Here is a 20,195-nt window from a genome sequence, read left to right as displayed (position 1 = left end):
ACAGTGTATAGCATGTGGTGCATGTCCTTAGCTTTTAGTTGGATTTTTAGTTGCATTTAAAGTTATGTAAACTTCTAATTTGGATGTTGAATTGAGTTTTGAGTATATTGATGCTTTTGTAACTATCGGCCCTCTTTTTGCTTTGACTGCAGCTTTTGAAAAATAGCTTGCTTTCCTCCCCTCCACAGTACAAGTTTTAATTTGCACTAGAATAAAGTGTTTATTTCCTTAAAGATTTAACAGAGGCTTTGGATGAAGATGCAGACCCCACAAAATCTGCACTGTCTGCAGTTGCAACTTTGGCAGCTGCATGGCCCCAGTTACATCAGGGTATGTGTGGGTTTCACTTCTTTGTTTTGTTACTGTTTTTATTTTACTTGGTATTTTAAAGCAAATTTTTGATATTTATGTATGTTTAAATGTCTACATAAAATAACTGTTCATTCTTCTCAACTGTAGGCTGCAATTTGAAAAACTTGGATCTTGATAGCTGCACTCTTTCTGAGATTCTCAGACTTCACATTCTAGCGTCAGGCGCTGATGTAACATCAGCGAATGCAAAATACCGTTACCAGAAACGAGGAGGGTTTGATGCTACTGATGATGCTTGCATGGAGCTGAGATTAAGTAACCCTGGTCTCTTGAAGAAACTTTCAAGTACCTCAGTCTATGATTTGTTGCCAGGTAATAAAAGACAATAAATGTATGGGATGATTAGATTGCTCAAGTGATCAGTTTTGTAACCGCTTCAGATCAATTATGGTCAAAATTCACCGTATCATAGAATAATTTAGGTTGGAAAGGACCTTTGGAGATCAGCTATACCAACGCCCACCCCCTGTGCTTAGGCCCCCACAAGCAGGTCCCATCAGATAATGCCTAGCTCTGCAATCTCTTGTCATTACTTCTGAGTAGCTTTTTCCCATACGTTCCATTTTAAAAAATGCTAGTTTTACTTGCAAAAGGGGATCACTCGGAGAAGCATCTGAGTGTTTGATTTGGCCCCTGATTTTGTTGTTGTTGTGGTTTGGGTCTTTTGGTTGTTATTTGGAAATGGAGGAAAAAAAATTACTAAATGACTATCTACTGTTCCTTTATCTCTCTTTTGACTATAATATTGCATTTCAGTTCTTCCTGTGGTGCTAAATGTTAATAAATTAAAAATAAAGGTTCACGTCTCAGATCAAAGCAGGAATTACAGGAAATGCCTCTTTGTGAGTGCAGCTGGTGTACTACAAATGTTTGACTTTCACTTTTTCTCGAGTGAGTCTTCAGTCTGGACCGTTTAAGAGTAAGGATTATTTATCAGTTGTATAATGAAATCTAAATATTGGTCTGAATTTTATTAGGAGAAAAGATGAAGATCCTTCATGCCCTCTGTGGGAAACTTCTTACTCTTGTCTCCACTCGAGACTTCATTGAGGACTCCGTTGATGTGTTACGACAGGCAAAACAGGAGTTCAGAGAATTAAAGGCAGAACAGCATCGCAAAGAACGAGAGGCGGCAGCGGCAAGGTAAAACTAGGATATGGAAGGCTAAATTTTGTTGCTACAAATTAGATTAATTCCTCAGTTGCAAAAGGCATGAGAGAAACAATAGTAATGCTTGTGTTGTATGCTGGTTTCTTGAGACCCTAGACAGGAGTGAAATTCATTGGGCTAAACGTTGTGCTTTCCTACGTTACTGTTCATTTTAGATGATGCAATAGTATAAAAGAGAAAAGATGTGTCTAGGTCAGATACTAGACTAATTGCAACTGGTTTTCTGTATCTCTCTCACTGTTAGGATACGTAAGAGAAAAGAAGAAAGGTTAAAAGAACAAGAGTTAAAAATGAAAGAGAAACAAGAAAAGCTGAAGGAAGAGGAGCAAAGAAATCCTGCTGTAGAAGTATCTGTTGGGTATGATACCTGGTATTACTGTGATACATATGATACTGTGATGCATACTTTTAATTTATGTGGCCAGCCCTTATCTGTGTATTTTTTTCATTGACTGGACTATAATGTACGAAGGTATATTTTAAGTATATAGCCCTTAATGTTGATTTTATTTTTCTTCCTAGTGTTCTAGAATTACTTTATGAAAGTGATTTTATTTTTGAAATCAATTTTTATTATATTCAGAATTCTGTTGAAAGCTTGACACTTTGACCTACTGACAAGAGAAACTTGCAACGTCTAGTTTGGGGTTTTCTGCCTTACTTTTTGTTGTGCATTGATTTCATATCTATGAACGTCTTCATAATAGACCATTCCAGTTTTTCTAGTTTGAGGAATTAGCCTGATGTGAGGTAGATAATACTGGCCTCATATAACAGATCGTGAATCAAACTTAATAACAATTTTAAAAAAAATTTTGTTCTATCCCAGGTGATTTCCATAAAATCAAGGTTTTTTTGTTTTATTATTAAAACTGTATGGTTTTAGGTGGTAAGGTTCATGCACATGTAGCTCTGTGTGATTCCAGGGAAAAAAAAAAGGCAAAGAGTATATACAAACACTGTATCTTTACCTGCTTGAGGAAGGGAGTTAAACAAATCTGCTTGCAAAAGGTGAGCATGAGCCAAAGACAGATCTGTGCTATGTTTTTGAAACTATAATTGTGGGGAAAAAAAAGTTACACTGTAGTGGTTGCATGTAGTTCTGTAGGTTTTTAATTTACATTTTCTAGGTGAGGGAAAAAATGTGTAATAAGCATTTTATAAAGTGGCATACATTATGATGAGGAAACATTTTTATTTTTTTAGTCATGAAAAAAAATACAGGTCAGTAGAACTACCCTAAGATGTCTCCAAAAAGAATCTGATGATAATAATGCTACTCAAATGAAGGAGTGAATTCCAAAGACCAGGTTTCAATCTTTAATATGGAACTTCCCATTTACAGTTTCTTCTGGGTTTTAATATATTCTGCAACTTATCTTTTTATTTGTAAAAAGCCTTACAGGTCTTTTACTAGCTTAAGTACTCCTGAGAGGAAAATACTGTTTGTGTTGAAGATGCCATATTCCAATGTGTATTTTTTTCATTCCATTCAGCTCTTAATACATGGTTGGTCAGTCACCTCTTGTTTATTTTATTGTGTTAGGGAGGAGGAACGGGAGGACCTTGATACTAGTACGGAGAGCAAAGAAATTGAACGTAAAGAGCAAGACATGGACACAGTGACAGAGGATGAAGAAGAGCTGGGACCAAACAAAAAGCGAGGAAGAGGTAATGCTGCAATTGTTTGTTCATTTGTGTACATATGTGCACACACACAAGCCTGCAAGCACCCAGGAAGTTATTGGGGTTTATAGTAAATTTTCATGAAGTATCGATCTTTCCTGTAGTTTTCTTAAAGGAGAAGGGAAGAAAAACACTCCACACCCGAACATGATCATAATGGGCTACTCAGCACATTGAGCTGGCCTGGTGCAGTTGTAGTGGTCAGCTGTACATTCTTTCACACCGTTTCTTCTTGTCTTCCATGCTTGCTGTTTAGATTCCTCTTTTGTCTAAAAAAACCCAGGTTGTTGCCTGACAAACCATTGCATTTACGAGTAGTGTGTTCATGGAGTTGTAGGAGTCTCATCTACAAGGGTATATTGTGGGTTTGCTTCCTTTTATTAGGAAGCTGCAAAAACAGCATGTTTTTTTAAAAGAAAACGTTACATTGAGTGGTTGGGTTTAGTTTGGCTTTGTTAAAGCAGCAGCATGCCTTCTATACAAGAATGCAACCAGACAGCCTCAGAGTTAGTTTCCTCAGCTATGTGCTTGTAGGAGCTGTGGCGCAATAAATGGCATAGCCTGCTCTTAGTAACTAAACGTAGATACCACCACAGGAGGATGAATTGCTGATGGCTTTGGGCTGCTAGCTCATCTGTGCCTTTTTCCGGTGAAGGCTTTGTGCTAGCATCCGTGCCAATGGAAGTCCTGGATCGTTGTGGGCTTAAGGTTGCACACGGGTACAAAACTTGTAAACTTGTTCACTGTAGCTCTGTGATGGCAAAGCAATGAGATTTTAAACAGAATTTCAAGTTTCTCAAATGCCCATGTTTGAGACATGGTGACTGGAGGGCACACAATTCCTATAATTGGAGAAACTGAAGGTCATGCTGGATATCAGTAGAAATTGAGTGCTGACAGCATCTTGCACTGTTGTGTGTGTCAACGACAGGATGTACTTTTCTAGATGACTATCAGGACCTGATTCTTTAGTAAACTAAGATGTGAACGCGAGTAGTTTCAGTTGGTACAAGTTGAGGGGAAAAAAAGTAGTGTATATATATTTAAAATAAACAGTAGTTGATAACGTAACTAAGTTTGCAATAAAAGCTCTTACATAGGGATTCTGGTCTTGCTGGAGGTCTTTGAGGGGTTTAAGTTGATCATTTTGAGTATGATAAATTAAGCTGAAAACATAGTTTGTATTCAATAATGAATTTGCTAGATTTTTACTTTAGCAGGGTAAGGTACTTCCGTAACATACTTCTAAGTTCGTAAAATTTTGGTTTGTTTTTAGTGGTGTTAAAAATGACAGTGTCAGCAAATGAGACTTGCTCTAGTTTCTGCAAAGTGAAGGTACACTGAAGATGGCTACCCCTTTATCGAGGGAAGGGTGTTAATCACTTGAGTTTTTCTTTAATAAAACTCGTATTGTTTCTTGACTGAGCTGATAGTCTTTGACAGTGTAAGTCGAGATAATTGGAAAAGGACAGAACCAAAACCTGCCCTTTACCCGAGTTTTTTGGTTAAAGAAAGAATTTATAAACATATTGCTATCATACTTCTTCCTTTAACTTTTAGGAAGGAGAGGGCAAAATGGATATAAAGAATTTACAAGACAAGAAGAAACTACTTGTGAAAAGAGTGAACCTCTTACTGCTGAAGACGAAGAAGCTTTAAAACAGGAGCAACAAAAGAAAGAGAAGGAACTGTTAGAAAAAATTCAGAATGCAACAGCCTGCACAAATATCACCCCGTTAGGTCGTGACCGTCTGTACCGACGCTACTGGATTTTCCCCTCTGTTCCTGGATTGTTTATAGAAGAGGACTATTCTGGTCTTACAGAAGACATGTTGTTGCCTCGAACCTCTTCCTTTCAGAATAGTGTACAGTCTTGCACAAATGAACCTCAGGTATTCAGTAAAACTGGAGAGTCTTTGAAATCTTCTGAATCTACCTCCAATATTGACCAAGATTCACATACCAGTGTTGTTGTAGAGGTGCCAAGGCCAGTATATAAACCAAACCGTTGGTGCTTTTACAATTCTCGGGAACAACTGGACCAACTTCTGGAGGCTCTCAATTCCCGAGGACATAGGGAGAGTGCCTTAAAAGAAACTCTTTTACAAGAGAAGAGTAGAATATATGAACAACTAAGCAGTTTTCCTGTGGAAAAATTCCATATTCCAGGTAAATGAAAGGTTCCTGGTCTTAATTTGCTTCCACATCTGTTAACACTATATAATATTCTAGAAAGCTCTAGGTCTCACTTAATTCTAATTCCAAAGAAATAAGAATTTTTCTGAAGCATTGTTTCACTCTATGGAAAATAGGTTTGGTCTTTTCCTTTCTTCTTTTTTTTTTACCTTTGTTTTTTCTTGATGGATTTTTTGCTATTTTCTTGTGGTTTATGCTAAAAAAAGCAGTAATTTTTCTGTTATCTCACTGCTTAGTAAAAAGGGATTGGCTTTTAAACAAACGTCTTCAGGAAGTAATTTGAGCTTTGGGAGAAGATTAACTGGAGAATAAAGATTAGTATCTGCTGAAGGTAAATCATAGTATTGATCATCTGATGTCCTCATTTCCCGTATGATAAAAGCAAACACAAATTATGACACTGGAGACAGAAACATTGCAAAGGGAGGCAATTGCTAATACCTTGATTTCTGAGTAGGATGTATTTGTTCATAATGTTATAATGCATGAAATTGTTCAGAAGCCTTTACAGGGCTATTGTGAACAAAGGAATGATGGCATATTGCAGGGTCACACTAAAACCTTTGGGAGGAAAAAAGTAGTGTAGCTGTGTTGGTTGTTACGTGGCTTAACATCGGTGCAGTGGATTCTGTGATATCACTTTTTTTTTTTTCTTTTTCTTCCTCTTTTGGCAGATGCTTGTTACAGGAGGAGGAGACACCTGCAGAGCAGTATTGTTTTTTTATGGGTTTAAAATGTAGGAGTGTACTTAAAACCATCATAGACCTAGGGTTTAGGGGGTTTCCCCTGTTCTCCTAGCTAAATATTTTGCCATTTATTGGCAATGTGTTAGCTCAAATCACTGATAATGTTCTGCTTACATAAGCTTGCATTCGGCTGTTTGTGGTGCGTTGGTGGGTAGAGGATGTTAACAGAATGAAACTCCCTAGGGTAATGTTTAAGAAATTGCATTTTGTTTTTAATTATGCCAAATTATCATAAGGATTTCAGCTTATCTGTATTGGGACAAGGGAGAATTATTCACAGCAGAGCTGTTTTACTGGAGAGAGTAGGCCAGGACATGCAGCAAACACATCAGATACTACTAAATTCATAACTGATCTATCATTTCTTTTGGTGGAAACTAGCACAGGACACAATTTCTGTATACTAATTACTTCTTTTGGAGGCCTTATGGCTATGTTTATGGTTTTTTGGTGAGAAAATACCACTTCCTGATATGTTAGTGTGTATGGTTCCTTATTTTCCTAGTTGCTGCACCTTTATCTGTGTTTTGTGTGTTGCTTTCTGTCCCGAAGCAACTTGATTTCCACAGTCGGAGATCTTTTTTTCTGTTAGAATTGTAGAATAACATCGATTTAATTTTTTTTAACAAAAAAAGCTTTGAACTTTACTTTAATAGAGACCAAGAAAATTCAAACGCAGTGGTTCAATACCAGTGCTGCCACCTCTGTGTGACACGCAGTGCGAAGTGGCCATGTGTAGCTGTACTTCGGAGGGAGCTGTACCGCTGTGGACTCCAGCGGCTGCCCTGCTGCCTTCACTCATGTGACTTGTAGTACAAGTGCTCTGTGATTCTCTTGTACTACAGACCACCCCTCTCCCTTTTTCCAATTCCACTCAGAAGAGCGTGGAAATAAAATCATATGTGCTATTACTTGATTTTATTCCAGTATCCATTCCCTCATCAATTATTTGCAAGGCAGTTGCTGCTCTTTCAGTTCTGCGAAAGAAGAAAATCTCATTCCTTCTTTTAAGTCGGAAAGTGTGTTTCCCACATCCAGACATCACAGTATGCTAGTATACGTTTTGAGAATATTTGCATAGTTACTTTTAGTTAGAGGGAGTTGTTCCTGCAATTGAGAGTGTCTTAGAAATTCATCCTGTGCTTCCTTAACAATAGCTTTATGGTAGTTTTTGAGTATCTCTGAGCTCTTGCATCTACCTTTTCGTCACTGTACTCATAGGATTTAAGTTAAATCCTGGGAACAGAAACATTTACCACCTATACAGATTTGCAAGCAGTAATTTAGGATCTGGGCGTACTTTCAGTTCTTTCCTGTGGCTTTTGAGCTTTTGTATGATTTTTGAGTTCTCTTATGAAGAGGTTTTTGCTTGACAGCGCATTGTCAGGTCTTCCCTTCTTTTTCATAAATCAACTTGCTGTCTTGTTCCTTTTTTCCCTGCCTTTAATTAGAGGACACAGTCCTCTAGTTTGTGCCTGTGTCATCTTATCTTTATCTGTTTTTTTTGTTTTGAAGTAAGATTTTTTTTAAAAGGGATTATATCTTGTTAGGTTAGTTTATGTGATTGTTAGTTTCACATGCTTGTTTTCAGTGTTGCCATGATAAAGATCCATGCAGGAAAGAAAACTGAGGAGTTCTGTAGTGTCAGGGACATATTAAGTATGAAAAATACTAGAAATGTGACTCTTCTTTTTCTCCATGCACTTGTAGCAGAGAGTTGTTGAGTATCTACTACTTTAGAAAGCACTTTAAGACAAAATAATGATTTCTGAATTAGCAAGGATTTCTCATAGTGTGCGTTGGGATGAGTGGATTCTAGTCTATAGGTCTTGCCTTAAAAGTATGCTCCACTTGGTTGGATCAGATGCCTGAGTTGGCGTGGAGGTACTGGTGTTGGCACCTGTCACTACAGGGAGTTTTGCACCTCCCTGTGTGTTTAGCTTGTTATGCCCTGTACTAATTTTGTTCCCTCCACCGGCGGCTACTTTAAGGAACAAAGTCCACTAACACAAAGTTACTTGGTGTTCTTGCAGACAAACCTCAAAGTGACATCAGACCTCCTTCAGGACGGGGAAGGATGCAGAATGCCCACGATGGATCTCACGTATCTGCAGAGAAGCAGCTTGAACTGAGACTTAGAGACTTTCTTTTGGACATTGAAGACAGGATCTACCAAGGAACATTGGGGGCTATTAAGGTATTTGTGAATTGTAGAATACCTAAGAGCGTGGTGGTGCCGTCGAGTCTGTAACTTAAATGAGAACTCTTGCATGCTATGCGTGTTACTGAAAGCATAATTAAATTAAGTGTAGACAGTAATGGGCACTAAAAGTTTGTGGCCTTTGTTTCTTTAGAAACTTCAGATTTCTATGTTTGCTTCAGGTTACAGACAGACAGTCTTGGAGAGCAGCTTTAGAACATGGGCGGTATGAGTTTCTGAATGATGAAAACAAAGAAAATGGTATAATCAAAACTGTGAATGAAGAATCTGAAGAAATGGAAACAGATGATCAGGAGAAGTTTATTGTGAAAGACAGGTAAGAACTATGGTTTAAATAATGGCTCTTTCCAGTGAGTTTTATAGCAGTGCTCTGGTTTTTTAACCTTCAAAATTTTTTTTACTGTCAAATTCTTTGCAATAGTATTTAAGAACTGAGTTATAAAAAGTGAGATTTTTGCATTGGTTTATATTTTCTAAACTATTCTATTACCATACAAGACTTAAGACACCAATTTTTACAACTACTACTGTTCAGATAATGTTCACTTTGAGCAGTGTAGTTAATTATCAAATAAGGAATATGTGAATGCATTTTAAAATCATTTAAAACTCTGAGAAAAGTTAATCTGGCAATTTCTGTTTTGTTTTCCAGAAGGGCAAAAAAAAAAATCCAAAACCAAAACACTCCACAAAACACATGTTGTGGAAAGAGTAGGAGTGCTTAAAAGGGAAAATGGTAATAGTAACAAATTGCTGGTTGAACTGGCCAGTGTGCCTCTTTATGAGTCACAGTAAGAACCATCAGTGCAACAGGCTGTGGTCTGGATTAACCTTTAGCAGTGCAGCAAAACACAGATATAATTTTGTAACTTTATGAAATCCTTCTGTAAAGCAAGCTGTGATGTCGTAGAAGAGAGGAAATGTCAAATCATATGCTGTTGCAGCTTTAATTGTTGGGTTTGGGATTTTTTTAAAACAAATGTTTGCACAGATGTGGGATTCTGCAGGATATCAGTGTTTGTTCTAAGTCAGACTAGAAACGGAAGATTTCTAATAAGTAATTCTCAGAAGTTACGTTCTTTTCAGTGTATATAAAGACTTACCTTTAATAAATATTATATGTCTTCATAGGATGTGAATGTTGAAATATCACAGGAAAAAATTTTTATTTTAGTTTGCTGAATTAGTATTTTCATGTAAGACTGCTTTTTGGATCAGAGTTACTTAGTTGTGTGCAAAATGGATAAGGTCGTCCTTCTTTATGTTAATGACACAATTTAGAGACATTTGCTCTCTGAAAACCACAACATAGAAATATTCTGCTGTTTTAATTAAGCTAAAATTTATCTGTCTCCAGTTACCTTGGGCACTTGCTCCGTTGCCAGCTCTTAGTTCAACGGCAGAAGCTTGTTGCTTCATTATTATTTTTTTCCATTTGATACTGACTCCATCACAGTTTCTGAATAAAGTCTACTCTAATAAAGTCTTGCATATTAAAACAGACTATGGGATTCTGAAATCATGTGACAGATTGCTTTTGATGCTGGGCTTTTTATCCACCTCAGAGCGAGTGACATCTCATTAAGACCTTGGAGTCTGACTAGTGAAATGTAAATAACTATGCAGCTTTTTTCTGTTTGCTTTCAGGCTCTCAAAATGTGTGTGACTGCAAAATGTAATGAACACCTTTTAAGTGTGGAAAAAAAAGAACAGGGACAACCAAAAGCATTGCTCATTCACCAGAATAAAGCAGAATCCAGACAGTCTTAATTAGTTTTTTTGTACATATATATATATATATATATATGTATACTCCAAGTAGAAATTGAATTTTATTTTCATTAGTGTGAGTTGCTTTCCTACACTATACTTAATGTTTGTGGTTCAGGAAGATGCGCTGCACTGAAATGATTACTTAGTCTTTGGTCAAAGGCAGCTGTTTTATTGGAAACCTACCCTTCTCTGCCCGCCCCCCTTTCACAGGAAGAGTTAGTATTTTAGAAAAACCCTTCAAGGATGAGAACATACAAGTTAACAATTCTTGATTTAACATTAAAAAATTATTTTCTGGTTTTATTTCATTTATTTTCTTCTAAAAAATCTTATTAAATATGGAGATAGTTGTAGTTGAACTTCTGCAGATGGAAGTATCCTAAAAGGCTACACCACCACTGGAAGCGTTCTCACTGAAGAGTTATTGGGACTATACTTTTCACAGAAATCTCTTCATAAACTTGCTGACAGGTGTTCCATCAAATCTTCTGGAAATCTTAATAATTGCATTGAAATTTGTCATCCACACTTCTTGAAGTTTAGATAACTGTGTTACCTAAAGATGATTTATCTAGATTAAGAAGAACTGGGATAACTAATCACACCTGTGCAGTATTTGTTCATGTCCATAGTCCATGCATATAAATAAAGTGAAAATAAAAAGATACTGTGGATGCAGACCTGTACAAATATCTATGGTGTTAAATTCTAAGTATGTTTTAAAAAAATAAGAATAATTTAATACATTTCTATTCCAGACTTGTTGGGTTAAAAACTGAAGCTCCAAGTGCTGCATCAACGAGTACAAGTACTCCTCAGCCAGTCAATAATGTGGTCCACTACTTGGCATCCGCACTGCTTCAAATAGAGCAAGGAATTGAGCGCAGGTTTCTCAAAGCACCTCTTGGTAAGCTTTCAGAATTGAAACTGTATGTCTCTTAATTTTGTGTAAGATTTTTGTAACAGACAAACACACACACCCCCCAGAAAACCCTTACCCCAAACCCACTTGCTTCTTTTGTAAGGCTGGGTGGTTTTAGGGGGATGTGTTGAGGAAAAGGACAAATAACTAACCTCTTGCTATGTACCACTGTAAAATTAAAAAAAAATTAGATAGTTCACAAGGCCATGGATCATGAGGAAATACTAATATTTTTTTTCTTATTCTGCATGCCCTCAATTGCATGTGTTAATTAGGTAACAGCATATTTAACTCTTAAATACATGCCTATTTAACCTGGATCATTGCAGTGCTCTTGTTTATGTGGCCCTACTAAGCACAGGGAGACAGGTTGTACTCTTAGGCAGAAATGAGTGAGCTTTCTGGGGAAATAACTCTGTAATTCAGCATTACTGTTGAGGCCAAGATATCATGCAACTATACAATAAGTTTTTTCTGCTTGTTTAAGTTGTAAAAATGTATCCTTTTTTATACTGTTCCTGTGAAAGCAATATAGGCCTGATTGATGCGGATCACCTTGTTCGCAAATAACAATATTTACAGTAAAGTACAGTAAAGATTTACGTTGGAAATTTTCAGATCCTCGGGTTTTGCGTTTATGCTGTAAAACTTGGAAACAAAAGGTTACAAGAAAAATCTATACCAAAGCACGGTTATAGCTTGACTTTATCACATGTTTCTTCCTTGAATTCCTCTGACATGCTCCAAGGGTGAGAGGGGATCCAGAGTGCATTAAGTCTCACCTTGTTTTCTAGTGCTCCCTCAGATGTGGATTCCTTAGGATCCTTTTGCAATTCAAAACTGGCATTTTGTCTTGGGAGAACTGGGTGAAGGTGGTTCCTCCTTCCCTAGGCAGTTGTCTCGGCAGCTTGTCTCAGCCAAGCTTCCCTTCTGGGTGCTGCACTGAGGGCAAACCATGCTCAGCCAGACTGCTTTACTTCTCACCCGCAGGAGTGCAGCGTGGCTTACCAGCGCAGCACGTGCTGGGGTCCTCCAGAGCATGAACTGCTATGCTATACGTCCTATTCAGTCCATATGCTTCACTGATAATGACTGCATACGAAATCCTTAGGCTCTGGCAGATTTTACTCAGTAGTTTAATATGGAAGTACAGGGTTTGGTGTATTAACACTAGATGTTAGTGCCCCATGGCACAGTCAGACTAAAACTGTTTCTGCATTTTGGCTGCTCCTGCGTGGAGTCTGGTGGCTGGATATCAGTTGCCACTGAAGATGAGTTTGAACTAGATTTTTGCCAGACTGACACGCAGGCACGGGTTCCCTTCCGCAATCGTTGTCAGTGCAATGACCTCTGGAAGAGGGAAGTGCAGCAAATGATTGAGATGAAAGGGGAGAACACAGGAGTAGCTTAAACTGCAGCTGTTTAAAAGCTTTACTCGGCTAAGTGTCTGATCAACAAAAGCATGTCTGCCTTTTCCACACCAAGCTTGTAATGGCTTATTTCTTGCTATATGGCTAGATTTACAACATGTGCATGGGACTAGCATTTGTCATATTTACTCTGCATGTGCAGGCTGTAAATACGTTGTGCAGTATAGGCCTCGGTTTCCAAATTTTCTCTGAGAGTATTTTGGCAAGAGCATCTCGCTGACAGCTGTGAGTTTACCATGGTGTGCCCATGTGCCCCTAAGGGTAAAAACATGCCTATTAGTAGGTTATGGCCATAGATCGGGTACCCTGACTGAAGTGAAAAGGACTAAAAGAAGAAAAGTATCCCTGAAGTACTGGAAAGAAAGTTTTTTAGCAATCCTCCTGTGTCTTTTTCCAGTGGTCCCAACTTTGCCGTAATCTAAGGATGGTTCGTGTTTTTCACTGATCTTTTGAATGATGGTGGAGTTTCTTGTTTGTTTTTAACTTGGGAATCCTGTTTTCCTTCAGATACTTTTTGTCACACAGCCTAAGCATATAGGGAAAGCAAAGTGATTCGCATGTCTTAAATTGCTTATGTTTGTTTACCATGCTGTGCCTGTGTGTATCTTCTGCTCTGAAAAATGGTACTGCTGTAAGATTAATGTACAGAATAACCTGCATAGCTGAGGGAGTAGGAAGGATCCCAGGTGTCTCCGCTCTGGCTTAAAGCCCTAACCATTAAGCAACAGTGTCAGGTTCCCTCTTCCTTGCTTTACCTTTGGTGCCAAGTGTCTCGTGTTTTCAGTTGCGTAATGGGCTGCTTTTAGCAGGAGACAAGTCTGAATGAAGGCAAGGTTTTAGTTTTGTCACTAGAGAGCTCTTGGAGAAGCCACAACTTTGAGTGGCTGCGTAGTAAAGAAAGCTTAAAACACATGCCTATTCACTGATGATTTTCTGACCAGTAGGCAATTAATTATATGAAAGGTGCTCCAACTTTGCACCTTCCGATCATGTCCAGAAGTTCCTACTGCAAAGTGTCAAGGAAACCTGTGTATTTGAGAGGCATCTGGCAAACTCAAGCAGTTGAGAGGTCAAGCAGCAATTCTGGACGCAGCCCTTTCTGCATATAACTCTTCAGTGTTTCAGAAATGTTTAAGAAAACAGAGTGTAAAGTTTGCATAATCTTATATTCAGCATAAGCTCCCAGTCGGAAACTTGGGGATGCCTTTGCATACTATCGCACACAGCAAGTTCTGTTTCTTAGTTTGCAACCTGCATAGATACAACAGGCAAAGTTCTTTCCTTAGCTTGACAAGGAGGTGTTAGTAATGTTAATAAACCTTTTTAATAAAAAGTGGACACTGCTTCTTTCTTGGAGACTGCCTTGCATACGGAACTGATGTCCTCTTGGACTGACCCCTCTAGGAAGTGGTCTACAGTACTCTGATGATAGAAATTAGCTTTTGGGTTGTAACTACTGGGCTTTGGTTTGTGGGTTTTTTGTTTGCCTGTTCTTTTATAGATCATTGTATCTGTACACTCGGTTTTTTTCTAGCAGGAGTTTTTTTAATAGCTGCTCCAACTTTTTCATAGAACCATTCCCTAGACAAAATGCCTGCAATCTATTTCCAGTGTTAAACCTGAAAAACCCAACTTTTTAGGCTGATTTATTTACCACTGAAGTAAAAACACTGAAAGTTGAGCAAGTGCTTGGAATTCTGTTTTGGTAGCAGTACAGGGGAACGCTTTCAGTAAAAAAAGAGTACCCCTGCATTTCTGCTTTAAACCAAACTGAACGTGCTTTGTCATTATTTCAGTTGCTGCCTCCACTAGAGAGAGGTGTTTTTTCCCTCTCCTCTGCCCCCTCCCTGTGCTCCATTCCTATTATGGAATGGAGCCATACTTAACAATTTTTAGTTTTCACTCTATTTACAGCTTCTAGTGCTAAAGACAGCGCTGTGAAATTCACTGTAGTCACTGGCAAGTTTATCCCGGTGGCCTCCAGGGTGCAGAGCAGACAAAGGGGACCCAGCACAGCAATAAAAAGACCAGCTGCTCCTCTGCTCTGTTTTTGTTCCAGGGCTCTATCAGGCTGCCAAGAGCTTTGCTGGTGATTCTGATAAGTTTAGAGTTGAAGTGCATACCAAATATTCAAGTGGAAGAGCAAGAAAGGACTGACACAGAAGATAGCAATGCAAAAGATCTAGAAACCCCAGAAACAGCACCCTCTGCCTTGCAGAGTTGCTAGATGGTTGCTGATCTTCTGTGGTCTGGTGATTAAATGTAACATGACTTGAATTGTATGCACTTCTTAATTATTATTTGTTGTTAGAAATCCTTCCATTATACTCTAGTTATGAAAATTTGTTTTTTCTTTTTTCAGTCCACAGTCCAGTCCAAGGTAATATTTAGAGAGCATCACAAAAAGAGGGGGTGCAGCTTGCAGTACACGTTTTTCCTGCAAAAATTCTGAGTTAAGATGTCAAAAAGCTTCACACACACACACACCCCGTGTTTTTTTAAATAGCTGTTTGATGGAAACTCTGAAGTGCTGCTTCTCAAATATGAGTAATATGTTTGAGGGGAAAGAAATGCAAGCAATTTTTATTTTTTTTTTAATTTTTCTTCTTTTTGGTATAATTTACTTTTCCTTAAGTTTCAAAACACTTTGCAAATGAGAAGTAGGTCTCATCATTCCTATTTCGTAGATGTCAAAACTGAGGTATAAAATGAAGTGATTTGGTTGCCCTGGAGTTCAGTGAAGCAGCCACAAAACCCTTGCCTTCTGCACTGGTGCAGGACTTTTAAGTATCCTTCAGATTTCCATACGAAAGGTTAGCTTCTAATTCCTGGGAGCACCTTTGTGACTAATACAGGGAACCATTTACCTCCTTTTTAACTTGTGCAAAAAATCCAGCCTTTTCACGCCTTTTTGTTTGTCTTTATTCTATTCCTTTCTTTCTAGATTTTTATTATTTTTGTTTCTTTTGCTCCCAAAGTTATTTCCTTCTCTACTTAAAATTGTCCTCCTCATAATAGCAGTGAACATCATCTAGCAGTGGACTGGGATAGCATTAGTATATATGCATGCTTTGTTCTTGTGCTTTTGTTAACTTCCCTGTGGAGTTTCATGAGCAGAGGCAGGAAAGGTGGAAGTGGGCTGTTTTTTTGAGGAAGAATTTTTGACTCTTCAGAGAAGTCAGTCAAAGAAGCTGCCCTGCATTTTGAGCAGATGAGGTTTACTATGGCTTTTGCTTCCTGGGAGAGTAATTTCATCATTTTAATACAAAAGAACACTCCTACACAAAAATATCTTTAGTATGTAGTTTCACATCAACAGAGGAGCTAGTTCTCTTGGTCCTTGAGAACCGTGCCCATAAACCGGCTGTATTTCTGAGATGTGAGGAGGTTTGCGGTAGCATAGACCAGACAAGTTGTTTGAGAGAGAAACCCGCGGTCAGCAAGCTGCTCCTATAGCCATTTGTACCAGAGGTGGGTGGAAAGGTAAGGGAGGGTTAGGGTTAAGAGCTTTCAGTTTAAGCTACCTGTTTGCAGCGGGAGTCAAAGCAAATCCTGTAATGTGCAATTCCTCAGTGCGTACTATTTTCTTCCCCTTCCCTACCTATATTTTCCACATGCATATGTTGGGGAACTGCTGTTCTAGTTACATTTTTAGACTACACAAGTATGGACTATAAAAATTAATTAAAAAATAATCCACCACGCTTCAAAAAGGTATTTGAAATAACTTTGAGTTTAATGTTAGGCAATGCAGAAAATAATAAAAGGAACCACTGGGTGGATAAAAAGAGGAAGAGTGGAAGGCAGGACTAGGCAGGAGGTAGTAAATTTTAAATGTTACTTATATTGCGAAGAATTAGGAAGTATTGAATATTTCATAAGGTTTTTTTTGGTTGGTTGGTTTGGATTTGGTTTTTTTGCTTTAATAATTTTCTAGCCAGTTCCTTACGTTGAAAGAATTGCAATATTGAAGCTAAAGGTTTAAACATGGGTAGCAAAAACAAATGCAGCTCAAAGATGTAACAAAAAAAATATTTTTTTTTGTTTGGTAAGCTTTCTGCAACCAGAGATAGAACTGTATTTTCTTTTTATCACTTTGGGACAGAAATCTGCAAGTTCACATAATCCTCCCTGCCTCCCTCCCTCCTTTTAATGCCCCTGGGTTTTTTTGAGACTTTGCAGCATTGTGCAACTGCATATCCTTTCTAGAAATACTAAAATGGAAAACCCTTCCCTGAACTCAATTAGCTATTGATAGATGAGTGCATAGATCTGTCAAACAACTTCATTTGCATTGTAGCAAGGCTTGGAGGGCTTAGCTGACAGAGGGGTATCCCACTGCGCAATGTAGAGCTGCTCAGACACAAAGGAAGAGGCCGTTTCTCTTTCCAAGTTAACAATATAAATGAGAAAGATGACGGAAGAAAAAAGTAGTGTTCTTACTTTACAAATTGGGATCTGAAACAGCAGGTGTCATTTAGCGTGTTTCTTTCAGCAGCAGGATGTGCTGAAGCAGGTCGTGGTCAGTAATTTCTATCTCTATATTGCAACTGCAGTTCTGCAGCGCAAATGTTTGTTGTGTTGTGTGATGAACTATATTGGTGAACCAATCCAGGCTAAAAATAACCACCAAAAAAAAGCAATAATGGTCAAGCTGCCACTGGGAGCAAAATAAATGCTTGCCAAACTATATATATGCTTAAGATAAAGCATCTTTGCCAGAATTATAGTAGAAATCTGCAGCAGAACTGAAGTGAGTCTCACGTTAGGTTAGTGTCCTGACAAATGGTTTTAACTTTTCTTACTGAATGTTAACAAATACATTTAGAGATATACTGCAGTACTGTGAAAAGACCCTTGTTCACTATCCTTGGTAAGACTGAATTTGAGACAGGAAACCTAAGGACAAAGTAAGGAAATTTTAGGAAATTCAGATTTGTATTTGCAGTTCAGGAGTGGCTGTGTTTTATTTATGAAGCTGTGTTGCCTGTTTATCCTCTGCCTTCTCCCATCCCCTCTCTTACGCTGCTTGCTGCTAATGCAAATGTATGCAAGATTAGGCAAATTCTGGCAGCCAGCTGATGAGAAGGCACGAAGGCCTTGCCCAGGAGAGCAATTGGTGTCATTTTTGTTCTTTTATATTGTTTGTTACTAGGTATTTTCTCTTCCTATTGCTCAAGAAAAATGATTTGACAGGCAGGTGGACCATAGGCCATTCCTGTGCCCACTGTGACTACTGCAGCAGGCAAGGTGGCATTTTATACCGGAGTGCATCATTAATCAGCTAGAGATTACACAGTAATAACTGGACTGTCCCTTTTAGAAGGGAAATCTGTGGACGTTTCCTTAATCAAAAGTACTACTATAATGTCTCTTCCTCTCCTCCAACCTTGTTTCAGAATGCAAGAAATAGCTTTCAACAGTCATAAAGAAATTCCCTTTCTGCTCAGCAGCAGCAGCGCAGGGTATCATTTATACCTCCTTGTTTCTCCAGCTCCTCAAACAGCACGTTTGCTTCTGTAATTCCCAGCTGCTCATTCCCGTTCGGTACCACCCCCCTCGCTATTCTGCATCTATATTTGCGCGGCTGCTTTGGTGGCCTGGATTGCAAACCAAACATGTTTGAAAATACAACATAATTTCTCACCCCTGCCCCTGCCATTTATTTCTAACTAAATTAGGATCTCAGGTCTTACTTGGTATGCTATGTTGCTTATAAAATATCATGAAAATAGTTATATTTCAACCAGACCAGTCATCTGCTCTGGTTAACCACCCGGACGTGCAGGTTCTTGTGAAGGCAGAGTGCAGGGCAGGAAAAAAAGGCACTGAGGTGCGGGAAGAGGGCCAAAAGATTGTCTGCTAGGCTACACCGGGGCAAGTGCAGGTGAGAAGAGCCCTTTTAAGTTGTTTTGCCAGCAAGTCTCTGCCTAATGCCAGGTGCTTTCTTTAAATGTAAATAGTTTGAGATTTCAAAATGTACATACAAGGGAAAGTAAATTTGGAGTGTGGTATTTCTATTTTTTTATCTTAAGTAATCTCCATTTATACCCTATAAATTGAATCAAATCGTTAGGTTTCCAGGTTGACATCTCGGTGAGACTTTTGTCGTACTCGTGTCCTGTGTATGTGCAAGTTCTAAGTTGAATTGTTATTGAAGAGTAAAATCCTACAGCTTCAGCAGCTTGGAAACTGAGGAGGAAATACTCAAGTGTTGAAGAGATAAGACAAAGGTTACAATATTATCTCAGTATATTACTGCTATCTGTTTGAAAGTCAAGAGCCTTACCTCATACTCTAGAATAACCTGGATGTTTGAAAAAGAAGCTTGATTTTTTTTTTTTTTTTTTTTTTTTTTAATCCCCTTCTTTAATGGAAGATGCCAGTGATGGTGGACGGTCCTATAAAACAGTTTTGGATCGCTGGAGAGAGTCACTTCTTTCTTCTACCAGCCTGTCCCAAGTCTTCCTTCATCTGTCTACGTTGGATCGAAGTGTCATCTGGTCGAAGTCCATCCTCAATGCTCGCTGTAAAGTTTGTCGAAAGAAAGGCGATGCAGAAAGCATGGTGCTGTGTGATGGCTGCGATCGAGGCTATCATACTTACTGTATCCGGCCCAAGCTGAAGGTACCTGAGGAAGAAAGTGCTTCCTTTTCACACCAAACTTGAGTAGTTCTTATGACTTAATTGCATATTGCTAATGCTTGCTTTGTGGTTGTGTTTTTTTTTTCTTTTTTCTGTTCCTAGGTCATTCCTGAGGGAGACTGGTTTTGTCCAGAGTGCCGACCAAAACAGCGCTCTAGACGCCTCTCCTCCAGACAGAGACCTTCTGTGGAAAGTGATGAAGACACTGCTGAACATCTGGGAGAGGGGGAAGGAGAGGCAAACTATGATGAAATGGGACAAAGTGAGGAAGAGCATTATGAAGAAGAGCAAGATGACGAGGATGAATTTCAAGAGGAAGAAGAAATAAGGTAAATAAGCATCTGTTAAAGATGCTTCCTACTGAAATACCATCTTGATATTAGGTACAGTCATTGTTTGCATAATCTTGAAAATCTAGTCTGAAGATGCTTATTTTAAAAATTGGCAGCTTGTTATGAATTTGGCTCTTGCTAATGGGCTTAATACTAACAAAAGTTAGGGCCATGGAACTGAGACTCACTTTTCAGGATGGAAATTCCAGCCTTGGATGTATGGGTGAGAGATGGCCATCAGAATTGCCGTTCTGTACAGCTAGTGTTTAAATATACTGTTTAAAACTCTCTCCACACTAAAAATTTTCTGGAGAAAACCTGGAGTTGGTTTTGGCCAGTTCTGGATTTTGGAGGACTAGCTGCATACAGTAGACACTGGAACATTAGGGAAGACAAGGTCATCCATCAGAGCCTACGTGGCTTGGGAGGGCTTGAGGACTTTGCAGTAACTGTTTAAAACAAAACAAAACAGACACGCCGAGAAACCCCCTGCCAAAACCAAACAAAAAAACCCCAAACCCCAACTACTAAATAATCCAATGTGATAATTTCAGTAAAGTGATGAATTTGATACACATGCCAGGAGCATAAAAGTTGAAGGAAACGTTCCTAATCTCAGAGTATTTTTCTTCCTTTTGGTACCATCTTTTGAATCGACTGAAGCAAGATTATGTGCAGCTCTGACCATTGGGGCTCAGTAGT

General features: G+C 38.6%; 1 protein-coding gene across 2 annotated transcripts in view; it reads left to right on the top strand.

The window, feature by feature from the left end:
• The window catches only part of BAZ1A (bromodomain adjacent to zinc finger domain 1A), a 65,199-nt gene that overhangs the window by 39,089 nt on the left and 5,915 nt on the right, over positions 1-20,195 (top strand). For both annotated transcript variants that reach the window (XM_037393549.1, XM_037393548.1), the window contains exons 13-23: positions 235-330; positions 460-684; positions 1,350-1,515; positions 1,787-1,900; positions 3,089-3,213; positions 4,789-5,397; positions 8,204-8,367; positions 8,553-8,707; positions 10,923-11,071; positions 18,896-19,143; positions 19,264-19,490. In XM_037393549.1, coding sequence (XP_037249446.1) covers positions 235-330; positions 460-684; positions 1,350-1,515; positions 1,787-1,900; positions 3,089-3,213; positions 4,789-5,397; positions 8,204-8,367; positions 8,553-8,707; positions 10,923-11,071; positions 18,896-19,143; positions 19,264-19,490 — 2,278 coding nt within the window. The remainder of the gene's footprint in view (positions 1-234; positions 331-459; positions 685-1,349; positions 1,516-1,786; positions 1,901-3,088; positions 3,214-4,788; positions 5,398-8,203; positions 8,368-8,552; positions 8,708-10,922; positions 11,072-18,895; positions 19,144-19,263; positions 19,491-20,195) is intronic.

This window comes from Falco rusticolus, chromosome 7 (genome assembly GCF_015220075.1).
Source record: "Falco rusticolus isolate bFalRus1 chromosome 7, bFalRus1.pri, whole genome shotgun sequence".
Taxonomy (NCBI): domain Eukaryota; kingdom Metazoa; phylum Chordata; class Aves; order Falconiformes; family Falconidae; genus Falco; species Falco rusticolus.
This window is presented reverse-complemented; position numbering and strand designations above follow the sequence as displayed.